This window comes from Galleria mellonella, unplaced genomic scaffold, assembly GCF_026898425.1.
Source record: "Galleria mellonella isolate WM207_F2 unplaced genomic scaffold, CSIRO_AGI_GalMel_v1 utg33, whole genome shotgun sequence".
In the NCBI taxonomy this organism is placed as follows: Eukaryota; Metazoa; Arthropoda; class Insecta; order Lepidoptera; family Pyralidae; genus Galleria; species Galleria mellonella.
The window spans coordinates 13,709,326-13,722,651 of NW_026442079.1; the positions used below are offsets into that span (position 1 = coordinate 13,709,326).

Consider the following 13,326-nt stretch of genomic DNA (forward strand, 5'->3'; position numbering starts at 1 on the left):
ATATAAGAAAAGACAGAGAATTGAATGCTATAATAATTTTTTTTTTTGTAAAATAGTAATATTTTACAATAGATCACAATTTTGTAAAATAGAAATATTTAAATCAAATTCTGGCCGCAAAATAGTAAAATAATATTCAGAACGGTTTTGCGTATTCATAACTTTTATTAAATAAGTTGTTTTTGAGATGTACACAAACATTTAAAATGTATTGGGGGCTAAAATATTTGGGAGTAGCAACAACCATTGAAATCGATTCTTTTTCAAAATTATTTTTATTTAAAATATCGAGGATATATAAAAAAACTTGTTCCAAAATTTATTACTCTATATATACGGGTACAAATTTCATAAATTTAAATAAATTTAATGTGATTAAAATAATTTTAAATTATTGTTATTTAAATTAATGTATTTTATTATAAATAAATTTCATGTTATATTTTGGATCTCCAATATATATTTGTGTATTTTACCCAGAAAACTGGTACCTTTTTAAAATAGAGTTTATCAAAATGATAAACTTTAATTTAAAAGTATCGATCTACCTAATAACAAATTTGAGAATTGTAGTATTGATTAATCCAAAGTATCACATATTTTGAATAATATTTGTTCGTCACTATCCTAGCAACACTTAGAATGACCACAAAATCAAACGAGCAAACCCGACGATGTGTATGGAAAGGCATTGTTAGTAATGACAATTGCATTGTTAGCAATATACGCTCTCAGGTCGACTTTCACATAGTTCTTCTTGGAAATCATGGTGATTAATTCTTGTAGAATTCGTCACGATTGGCTCTATGTCTTCCTTCTCATCTATCATACTTCACTAGTGATTCGTCAGTGTAGCCGACACTACCGATAGCATAGGAGTTACTATTTCATTTTCATCCATTAAAAAAAGAACCCAATATGTGCACCTCTACATAGAGAATAGATGGCGAGCACTCCTCCGGGTACTATATTTGGTCGTTTAACACAATGAGTTGACGATATTACGTACGCATGCCATTTGACCGGAATGTTGTTGACCGGTTGTCTGGAAGAGATTGCTTAGCAATAAGACCGCCTTTTGTACTACACTATACGTATTGAAAATTGTTTAACAAATCTTGTTATGTTGGTGCAATAAAGTGTTAAATAAATAAATAAATAAATGTTAGGTACTTAAATCGAGTGCGTAGAACCCGCCATATGCAGTGCACCGTTCTATTGTAAAGAATTGACGCCTTCAGGTTCTCTAACTCGATAACCTAATCGTGAAATATGTTGCAATAACCCAATGTACGCGGCCGGGTTTATGAGTTTTTTTTTTTTTTTATAATATAGAGCAAACAATTATGCGGTTCACTTGATGGCAAGTGATTCCTACCGTCCATAGACTCCCACAATATGAAATTTGAATTGCAGAAACTGCAGATGCGTTACTTACACCTTCCATCCCGTCATAAAGAATGAACCCAAAAATAGAAACTCACTCACTTATTCCATTCTTTCATGTCCTATCATTATCTAGAATGCCGTTAACTTCATTTCACTCAATAAATGCAGTTTTTCATGTTTTTTGCACATATTTTCATACCTTTTTTGCATATACTTCAACTATTAACATACTGTCACCATTTGTTGTAATTGATACTCCGACGATGCAAACAGCACTTTGTTGTTGGCGTATAAATCTTAAATGACTCATTTATTCAGATTTCGGAATCAGACTCTTTCAAATCGGTAAAGCATGTATCTATAAATACCAAAGATTTCTGTAATTCCTTATTCTTAGATAAAAAAATCATAAATTCACATGACACTTCCTTGATTACTAATTTTGATAAATTAATTTTGACGTAAACAGTGCTTTGTTGCATCTCTTCCATTACTTTATAACTAATAATCTAATAATAAACGCTAAAAACTAAAATGAGTAAATTTTTCTATTTCCAAAAACTTTAATATCTATTCTACTATAAAATTAAATAACGACTCTATTAATTTCATAGATTCTATTCTTTCTTGGAACAACTATTGGTAATAAAATTTAGTGACATTGACACATCAAACCCTTGAAACTAGATTAATTTCTGTGGCGTGTGTTGTACACAGTTAAACAGTACATTAAGATTTACGTTTACGTATACGTATACACAAGATTCTTCAATTGTATCTCAAAATTCTAATTCTATTTGAATTAAAACGATTTGAATCGGTAGAAAAAATGGCATTACCATTGTAATTAAGATTTTAATAAAAAATATATATAGACTTATTATGAAAGAAATGTTAATAAATTATTATGTAAATTAAGTAGCAAACATAAAATTAGAGAAATTTAACTTTTACACTTGGTATTTATTTCATAGAAATATTATTTACAGTCAAACTAATTCTTTCTTCAGGTACATCACTATAACTGTCAATCAGTGTCAACTTTTTGTTATTATTTAGGATGTCAATCCGTCAATCACCATAATAATACATATATCTACTACTGAATAATAATACAATTTATTTCATATACCGGTATTTTATTTATTAATTTATAATGTCTGTCATGTTTCATTTCGAATTTCAATAATTCTAATGTGAATTTACGTGTTTCATAATTGCTGCATAATTTTATTTATACTACCATGGGTACGTTATAACATCTAATTTAAATGTTAAAATGTATATATAGTACGTCACCAGATAATTTGTTTTATTTCAATTTACTAGCCTTCAAATGTACCAAATATATTTATTATCAATATGTTATAATCATCAAAGCGTTATACTTAATATCTGTATATTTCTTATCAGCTACGTTTATTAAGCACCTGATCCTGGCTGTTTGATAAAAAAAGAATTCGAGTAATAAACACTTGTGTATTTTATTGTTATTTAATTATTTTTTTACCCATTAAAAATTAATTACGTTATCTGGAAAGAAGTTTATGTAAAAGTCGTATCTTTTTCTTCTTGAATCAGTAAATAAAATATTCTATTTGGTAATGGAATGGTGAACTTGCCTGTGTTAACAGATTACATGGGTAAGGCACCAATGAAGAATGATAGGTGAGGATAAAATAGCAGCTCAGTTAGCCCACTGTGATGTATACACCTGAAATTCAGTATGATGCATAGTATTTTCAGGGTGGACGGCAGAGAGGTTGACCTGATTATTATTCTTTACTAACAATCCCTTTTTCCTTCTCACAAGTGTCAATCTCATATTTTTAAGTAAATAGTTTGTTTATACAGTATTGTGGAGAATGAATAAATATTTTTAACTTGATTATTTTAATTTTTTTTTATACAACTTAGAATGGTAAACAAGCTGACGGCCCACCTGATGGAAAGTGGTAATCGTCGCCTATAAACATGAGCAGTACCACACGAACTCGCTTCCACATTTATAAATGACTCTACGTTAGTCTCTTTTTTCTGACTAATTTCAATAATGTAATTATTTACAGTTGCTGTTTAGGAATTCACCACAGTGGTACTGTGATCAGTGCCTAATGAAAAATGTTTAAAATCGAGTCATATGTGACACCAATATTACTCAGCTACGTCGACAAATATGTACGGGACTTCAAACCAGCTGATGCACAGGTGAGTGCATTAAATAACAACTTGTATTATATTTATTTTATTTATTCATTCAACTTTAACACTTAAACAGTGTAAAAGGCCAATACCATATGGGTTTATGGGTCAGTGTAGAAATAAAATTTTCTGATAATATAATAATATTTATGAATTGGTACTAGGTGTCACTATGGGGCGGCGGGGTGGCGCTTCACAACTTGGTGCTCAAGGCTGACGTACTGCAGCAAGAAGTCGCCTTACCATTCACGCTCGTCTCGGGCCGCATCCACGAGCTGCTTATACAGGTGCCGTGGACGAAGATCATGTCGGAGCCCATTGTGGTCACCATAGACACAATAGGTGAGTTGAATGTGATACTAGTATATAACTCTCTTTAAAAGTGAAGCTGTTTTTTTTTCAACACGTACTTGTATGGGAGAAATGTAAATATATAAAAAAAAGTCGAAAATATAAGTATATTACATTGAAATGTAATGTTGAGTTTCAATGAAGAATACAATAGAATAATAATTATTTTTTTATTAAATATGGTTGAAGTAGATCTTAATGTTATAGAATCACATAATTAGCCACATTGTTTTATGGCGTGCAAAATGGTAGTCTTATTTAATTGTGTATCTGTCACATAGGTATTTTCATACTTTATAGTTACAAAAAAAAGTAATGAAAAGGATTCTCATGTTATCACATTTTATTTTACAAGTATTTTTAAAATTAATATTGGTTTAAATGTACTCTGTTTCAGAGTGTGTTTTGAGTTTGAATCCACCCCCACCTCCCGATGAGAGCCCACCGCCGGAGATTCCCAGGTAAATTAAATATAAAAGAACATATATTGACACAAATACAGTTATTTTTTTTTAATAATTAAATGCTGTGGAATGTTAAGTACATGACATCAATGGTAACTGTCAACTGCTTTGACTCTACCTCTTTTACACAGTGACTGGTTAAGAATTTTATCTAAAAATAAAAAGTTTTAGTAAGGAATTTCGCAACTGGCACTTGGCCACAACAGAATATCAGTGTTTTGCTCTTTTGAGGGCAAAACAATAAACTGAGTTGTGTCCATTTTGTGTTACTATGGCACACGCATGAATGATGGAAACTGTTACTTGTTTTATATTTTTGTTTTTTTTTGTACATATATGCATTCTTTTATCTCTTTTTACTGTGTATGTCTGTTGTCATTTGTGCGCTGTAACTTACAGATAATGCAATAAATTATATACCTATCTATCTATTTATTTACTCACTACCACCAGTCGCAAGACGCAAGTGGTGGAAGCGCCGCCCGGGTACATGCAGGCGCTGGTGCGGCGAATCGTCAGCAACATAGCACTCCGCGTCCATCACCTCATCGTCAAGTACGTGCAGGACGACATCGTGCTATCGCTCAACGTGAAGCATTTGGCCGTTGACAGCGCTGGCGCCAACTGGGAACCCGCTTTTGCAGGTATATTTTTATATGGTAAAATAAGTCAAAGCTACCAAATATGCTATATCGAGTCTTATGCACTCACATGTGTGTGTGTAACAATTGCATGACTGTGTTTTAGTTTTAAGGTTGAATATGGGAGTGAAGTTACAAGGTATGATAGCAAAAACACCATAATTTTTATCAATAGCAATGCATGACGAATGGTACCATGGGAGTCACAGTAGATTCTGTAATGTGCATGTTATATGTGATGATCATTAGACATGAATAATATGGAGGCAAAGATAGTATGAACATCTATCCAATATCTATATATTGGGGGAAAGGGATTGTTAGTAATGGAGACTGAGAATCCCATTGCTAGCAATATATCCAACCAGGTCGACCTCCTCGCGGTTCCCCCTGGAAACTAAGGAATTCATCGTGATGGGCTAACTGGCCTGTTTTCATTCTCATCAATCACCCTTTACGGGTGCACCGCCAGCGTATTCCGTTAGCGCAGGCGGGGTTACCATACTACTTTCACCCATCAAAAAAAAATTTATATATTGGGTTCCTCTATATATTGATAGCGAAAAAAGGTCATGACCCATTTCGCTATCGCCCAAATCGGCAGATATCTGAGGGCCTACCATGAACTGTTTTCCGAAATTTCGGAGCCAAACGAAACACAAATTTGATGTTACAATTACATAATACATGCCGTTTGGAAATATTAAAAATGTTAAAATATTGCTCCTTTGGACTTTTATGATAGGATGTATGATAAACGAAATATTAAATTTCATTTATTGATCTGATGTGGTATAAACAAAAACACGAAATTGAGTCCGAAATTTCGGAATTTCATTTCATGGTAGACCCGCTGTTTTCGAATATGTTAAAAGTCTGTTTTCCAATATTATTTTTTGGATAACAGGCTTTTAACATTATCGTTGTTTGATCAGTGTATAGATATTGTAAATGAATATATATATATATATATATATATATATATATATATATATATATATATATATATATATATATATATATATATATTACTATATATTACTAATCCCTAATGACCACGTAAGAAATTTGAGAGTTTTTTTTGGCAAATGTCAAATTCGACTAATAGTAGTTATATGTATTGTGTTTGTATATGTAATAAGACTGAACATAGAACTACTATTTTCTGTTATTCAATCTAGATATAGAACAAGCTGAGCCAGTAATAAGGCGGCTGGTGAGACTGGACGACCTCACACTGTGTCTCGACCGTGCGGACTCCGATGGCAAAATACGTTTCTACCAGGAGCCATTGTTGTACAGGTGTCAATTGGATCTCAGGTGGGTTATTAATTAATTTATTATATTATTTATGGGAATTGGCTGTAATGGTGAAATGGAAAGTGATGGATATACAATAAGTAAAGTTAATAGAGAAATAATATTTATATTAATAACTCTTACTAGCTTCAAAACCTCTGTTAAATCTTATTACCTCTCACTTTAGTACTATTTTCCTGTGTTCTCTCTTCGTTTTCCTTCGTCATTTTTTTTTCTGTTGTATGTGTGCTGTTAAGTATGTGTATGTATGTATGTATGTTATGTATATATTTAATTTTGTATATATTATATATGTATGTGTATATATGTATGTATGTATCTATATATGTTTGTATATGATAATATTTATATAATAGTGCGCCACCTACTCTTTGTCTTTTTCTCAATGTCCTCTACCCAAAGGTTGTCTGGAAGAGATTGCTTAGCGATAAGGCCGCCTTTTGTATCACTTCTCATTAATATTTACTGTATTTGTTATTTCTCTTTTTACTTGGTGCAATAAAGTGTAAATAAATAAATATTTCTGTCTAATGTGATGACGGAGTGACAGTGTAGTATAAGGTAATACCGAGTGGTATAAGGTATAGAAACATAAAAAAAAAATTATTGAGAACTTTCTTCTCTTAAAAATATTTCTATATCACGATAAACTGATAAATGCATTAAAGTTGTAAATCGATCAAGTCATGGCGTGTCAACGATACGAATGCTCGTACACGAACAGGGTACTGACTCGACTGGTGTCTGCGAGCACGAGGCGCGCGAGCAGCCTCAGCGTGCAGCTGCGGTCCACGCGGCTCGCGTGGGGCGTCACCAGCGAACAGCTGGTACTGCTGCTGCGGCTGATGCGCGAGCGCACCGCTGCCACCAAGCAGCCGCCGCCAGCGCCCAAACCCAGCGTCGTGCAGTCCACACCGCTGCGTACGTATCTATTTTAACATGACCTTAGATTAAAAATATTTAGATTGACAATGTAAAAGAGAAAAATATATGTTAAAGCGAGACAGACAAGTAGGTTATTTACTGACACAATATAAGCTCGAAAAGGCTTGGTGGGAATAATATGTGAAGTCTATTATGCCTTAAATGTATTGTTATTGAAATTATGAATATCCACGAAATGAATTAAAAAATATAATAAATTTGTGAATTTTTGCAACATTAATCCCATATAAATTCAGATCCACTTTCCAGTGGCAACCATCTTCTGTAAATATGAACATTGGTACTTCAAACGTGTTGCTATTCCTGAGCTCCCTGTAATCTCCTACAAATTGAAACTTAGCTGTTTGAAGCTTAGCAGGAACACGTGTGGGCCAGAAGTATTCATGCAGACTGCTTTATGGCATCTGACCATACTAATTATAGTATGTTTGTGTAGATGTGATGTCATCGAACTCAGCGGAGCCCGCGCGGCAGGAGAGCTGGTCGGAGTGGGCGTGGTCGTGGCTGCCCACGTGGATGGACCGCGAGGGTGTTGAGGAGACGCCCATGCCCGCCGCCCCCACACCTATATTCTTTACCGCTTATTTGGATGACGTCTCATTTGTTTTCAAGGTTGGTGATATATTAACTACAATGAAATATACAGGGATGAGGGGGAAAGGGATTGTTAGTAATAGAGACTGAGAATCCCATTGCTAGCAATATACCCAACCAAGTCGATCTTCTCGCGGTTCTCCCTGGAAACTGTCATGGTTAATTCCTGATGAATTCGTCATGATGGGCTAACTGGCCTGTTTTCATTCTCATCTATCACCCTTCACTGGTGCTCCGCCAGCGTATCCAGTGACATGACACATTCCCTTTTGGAAACCATTGTGATTAATTCCTGGTGAATTCATCATAATGGGTCAACTGATTTGAAAATAAACATCATTCACTTGTACCCTATTAGTGTACACCAATAGCATAATTAAATAGGGGTGGGTAATATATAGAACTATCTATATATTGCTCCAATAATGAACATGTTTTTTTTAATGGGTGATAATGGAATGGTTTCCCCACCCGTGCTATTGGTATACACCGGCGGGGCACCAGTGAAGGATGATAGGTGAGCATGAAGCAGGTCAGTTAGCTCATCGTGACGAATTCAACAAGAATTGTTCACGATGACTTCCAGGCGGAACCACGTGGAGGTCGACCTAATAGGGCTAGTATGTTATCCAAAAAATAATATTGGATAACAGAATTTTAACATATTCGAAAATGGATATCAGACTGTGTCGATATCGATATTAGTTGATAACCCTTTTTCACCATTTATATCTAGAACTCAATATATAGGTATTGAATCGGTATTCATATTACCCATGCTTACAGTTATGGTTGCTATTCTGTTTTCATTCGTAAGAATATAATTATAATACGATATATGTTCGTATATGTTGCTATATATTACATAAGATACGATTTTTGCCGAATACGAAATCCTTTCTATATACTTGTGTTGCTTACCTATGCTGGCTATGCGAACGTTTATATTACGTACGTATGTTTACGTAACGTATTAAATTTTTTTTAAATCCACTTGTATTCCATTATACCTATGTATATTACACTATTATATTATATCAAGTCGACTATTATTATTACTATCTAATTTTAAATAAATCACTATCGGTTCAGTAAAAAAAAAAAACAAAGAAATACCGATTTCCAGGTCATGGAAGTGGACAGTAGCACGCGGAAACGCGCGCGAGGCGTGCTCGAGTTGAGTGCGTCACACGCGGCGATTAAAAGCTGCGTGTGCGCACCCACAACGCTGCGTGTGCGGCTCGGTGCACGCGCACTCACACTGAAGTCGCACGGCCGCTGTACCTGCGGACACCTGGACACACCTGTGAGTTGACTTATACCATGGCACCGCTCGCCATCGACAGGGAATTCATCCTCACACGCTTGCACCTAAATGGCCACGCCCAGTGAGGTTTCAAAGAAACTTACTCTCGCGAACTTTCAGCCTGTGGAATGTGCACCCTGCCAAGATTTTCTCTAGAGACTACAGTATGGGATTGTTCAAAAAAGATATATTAGCAACGCGTACACGACACCCCTAGTGTTGCGGTCGTACATAGGTTACAGCAAAGACTTTTATTCCTTGTTCTTAGGGTTTCAGTGACCACTACTACCGTTATGATATAAAAAAAAAAATTAAAACAAACAACCATATTATGAGTAAAAAAATATAAAAAGGTTGAACGTATATTAAACCTATTTTAACTATTAAAATGTCTGTCTTTGTACTAAATTCCCAGTTTGAAACAAAATGCACACATAACGAAGCACTTTAAGATTTAAAATAGGATTTAAAATGTTCTATCAATAAAGTTTAATGACAAAGTAATCAAGTTGAAAGTATTAAAGAAATTTTAAATGGAATTAATTCCAAAATTTTTTTTTTTTTATACACCTTAGAATAGCAAACAAGCTGACGGCCCACCTGATGGAAAGTGGTAACCGTCGCCTATAGACATGAGCAGTACCATGGACATAACAAAGTATATTGTTTCGCCCATGATACCCCCCATCCATTGCCATTCCTGAGTACTCAAGTGTTATTCCTCTGTACCCAGTAAATTCACGCCATATCCCACCCTTCAAACCGAAACATTTGATTTGAAACACAGCCATGCAAACACAACTGCTTCACGGTAGAAACACGAATGGAACAGAGCTGCCTAAGCAATCGACTTTTGTACAAAGTCTCCCTCTAAACATGTAATCTATTAAATTTTTTTTTATTTATACTATTATTGGTATTTATACTATTATTACTATTTTAAGCTGATAGATAGATAGATAGATACTCTTTATTGTTTCCTCCAAAAGATTACAATAGTAAACTTATTATAAATATAAACAATTACAAGAAATAATCACAGTGAGAAAACAATCAGTTTTTAACATTAACAGTCTTATAACAAGAAAGCAGACACTCTTTTATGGTCAAGTTAATTATTTATTTACATTTTGCTTAACTTCCATTCAAACGGACTGTAACTTTTACATTTTGTATGTGTAGAACAATCAAGACTCGATAATATATTTGTGCAAAAGTAAAAGCGAAGATCAGGAGGGTGCGTGGTGCTGGCCCGAAGAGGATATGAACAGTGGCAAGATTGAGACAGCAGAAGCAGTCGACGAGGGCTACAGGGTGTCACCGGTGCATTTACAGGTGAAGGAAATTGAATAATTATGCTAAGTAAAACACAGAGCAAGTGGCCAAGTCTGGGTTACAAATAACGGGCTAACCCTTATCCATATTGAGAAAAGGGATTGTTAGTAATGGAGACTAAGAATCCCATTGCTAGCGATATACCCAACCAGGTCGACCTCCTCGCGGTTCTCCCTGGAAACTGTCATGGTTAATTACTGATGAATTCATCATGATGGGCTAACTGGCCTGTTTTCATTCTCATCTATCACCCTTTACTGGTGCTCCGCCAGTGTACTATAACCTGCCCAGGAGTATGAAGAATAATTGTTGTCCAAGTTTCGTTAAAATCCGTCGAGTAGTTTCTGTAACGAACATACAGAGAGACAGATAAAAATTTTACTGGTTCCATTTTTGGCATCAGTATCGATCACTAATCACCCCCTGATAGTTATTTTGGAAATATATTTCATGTACAGAATTGACCTCTCTACAGATTTATTATAAGTATAGATTAGCTGTTATAAAAATAAGGTGTATCTATATATATATATATATATATATATATATATATATATATATATATTCATTTATTTATACCTATCGGTGTTTTCAATTGTAAAGACATTTTATTTATTTATTTTCAAACTATAACATTTATGTCGATTGGTATATATGTATGACTGTAAATTCTAATAAACTGTCAGTTTTTCACATATCAAAGGTTTGCTGGAAGAAATCTCCTTTAGAGATAAGCTTACATCTGTGCACTATTATGTTTTTTTTTATTTAAATAACCTTTTGTGTACAATAAAGAAGTAAGGTTACCTGGAAGAGATCGTTGTTTAGCAATAAGCCCATTGTTGCCTCTTTGTCACGCTTTTATGTAATTCAGTATTCTTGTTGTTTATGTACATATTGTTAATCTTTAGTCCCTCTCTCTCTCTTCGTCCACTTCATTACTGATGGACGTATTATTGAAAGGGGTCTGTTGCCTCTTTTATGATGTTATTCCATTTCGCACGGTTTTCAGTCTTTTTTTTATACAACTTAGAATGGCAAACAAGCTGACGGCCCAACTGATGGAAAGTGGTAACCGTCGCCTATAGACATGAGCAGTATCATGGACATAACAGAGTATACTGTTTCGCCCATGATATCCCCCATGCGTTGCCATTCCTGAGGACTCGGGTGTTATTCCTCTGTACCCAGTAAATTCACGCCATGTATCCTTATTAAATTAATAAATTCAATGTGCATACCTACAATTTTAAGGCAATTAAACAAATACCAAAAAGTTCTGTCACATGGCCTTTATTATGGTAAATGTCTGGTTAAATAGAAAGTAAAAAAAATATTTTATTTATTATCTGTACCATTCTTTGAAGGAAACAATAAAGAGTTTTTTATTAATTAAAAATTATGTACCAATTTCGTCTTGCAGTCTGAATTCCGATCCACGACTGAGCAACTGGACGAGTCTCACCAGCAGGAGCAGCCTAAGATGCAAGAAGCCGAAGAAGGTGACGACTTCTGGCGTAAACTAGCGCCCGTACTGAGCGTGGAGTACAACCACGAGCGGTCGCCGCCACAACCGTACACCAACCCTTACGACAACCCGCCATTGGAGTTTCAGTACAGGTAAATGGGCTTCACCATAAAAATCTCCTATGATTGCAGAGAACAAGTCTTACCATACACAATTTTTTAAGATACTCTGGGGGAAAGGGATTGTTAGTAATGCGGACTACTAGTCACAGTTAACAATATAACCTGTCAGGTTGACCTCCACGTGGTTCCCTCTGGAAATCATCGTGCTGAATTCATCACTGATGGGTTAAAAGACTTGCCTTTCATTCTCACCTATTATCTCTCCTGGTGCCCCACCAGCATATACCGTTAGCGCGGACGGGGCGCAGGCGCAGTGGATCAACCTAATGGTAGTACTGTTGGTCCAGGGATGCTAGGTAGGCTAAGGTTGGTCGTGATGATGTTTTATTAATGGATAATAATGGAATGGCAATTCCGTATACACTGGCGGGGTACCAGTGAGGGATGATAAATGAGAGTGAAAATGAAAAGGTAGGTCAGTTAGCCAATTGTGATAGATAGATACACCTGGAATTCAGCACTATGGTTTCTAGGGGGAGCACGGTTAGATTCACTTGATATGTTAGATGACTTGCATTACTAACAGTCTCTTTCCCCCACCCTGATGATGTCATCTGTTGCCATATAGCGACTGGGTGGAGGTGTGCAACACGAGGGTGACGCTGGCGCTGGTCGAGTTGCGCGTGTGCATGGGCCTCGTGCACCGGCTGGCCGCCGTCAACAACATCTTTAAAGAGCTACCGCCGATGCCGCAGCCCGGTCAGTTTATTGTTGTTAATGTTATATGACATGGTACTGCTCATGTCTATAGGCGACGGTAACCATTCTCCATTAGGTCACCATTCTCCATAGGGGTGAAAGGGATTGTTAGTAATGGAGACTGAGAATCCCATTGCTAGCAATATACCCAACCAGGTCGACCTCCTCGCGGTTCCCCCTGGAAACTATCATGGTTAATTCCTGATGAATTCATCACGATGGACTAACTGCCCTGTTTTCATTCTCATCTATTACCCTTCACTGGTGCTCCGCCAGCGTATCTCGTTAGCGCAGGCGGGGTTACCATACCATTTTCACCCATTAAAAAAAAACATTCTTCATAAGTTGCATAAAAAAAAGATCCAATGCGACTGCGCACGAACAAAAAAATTTGGAAATTATATATGTTACTTGGAAATTATATGATTAT

General features: G+C 35.5%; 1 protein-coding gene across 13 annotated transcripts in view; it reads left to right on the forward strand.

The window, feature by feature from the left end:
* The first annotated feature begins 2,472 nt into the window (after nt 1-2,472).
* The window catches only part of LOC113516347 (intermembrane lipid transfer protein VPS13B), a 124,474-nt gene continuing 113,620 nt past the window's right edge, over nt 2,473-13,326 (forward strand). For 10 of the 13 annotated variants that reach the window (XM_052896604.1, XM_052896608.1, XM_052896605.1 and 7 more), the window contains exons 1-12: nt 2,473-2,637; nt 3,459-3,597; nt 3,756-3,933; nt 4,340-4,403; nt 4,860-5,050; nt 6,229-6,367; nt 7,092-7,288; nt 7,749-7,924; nt 9,033-9,212; nt 10,395-10,547; nt 11,971-12,167; nt 12,766-12,896. In XM_052896604.1, the coding sequence (XP_052752564.1) occupies nt 3,511-3,597; nt 3,756-3,933; nt 4,340-4,403; nt 4,860-5,050; nt 6,229-6,367; nt 7,092-7,288; nt 7,749-7,924; nt 9,033-9,212; nt 10,395-10,547; nt 11,971-12,167; nt 12,766-12,896 (1,693 nt within the window). In that variant the 5' untranslated portion in view covers nt 2,473-2,637; nt 3,459-3,510. Of the gene's footprint in view, nt 2,638-2,900; nt 3,058-3,458; nt 3,598-3,755; nt 3,934-4,339; nt 4,404-4,859; nt 5,051-6,228; nt 6,368-7,091; nt 7,289-7,748; nt 7,925-9,032; nt 9,213-10,394; nt 10,548-11,970; nt 12,168-12,765; nt 12,897-13,326 lie in introns of those variants that run through there. The other 3 variants (XM_052896602.1, XM_052896601.1, XM_052896603.1) reach the window with 3 other exon arrangements.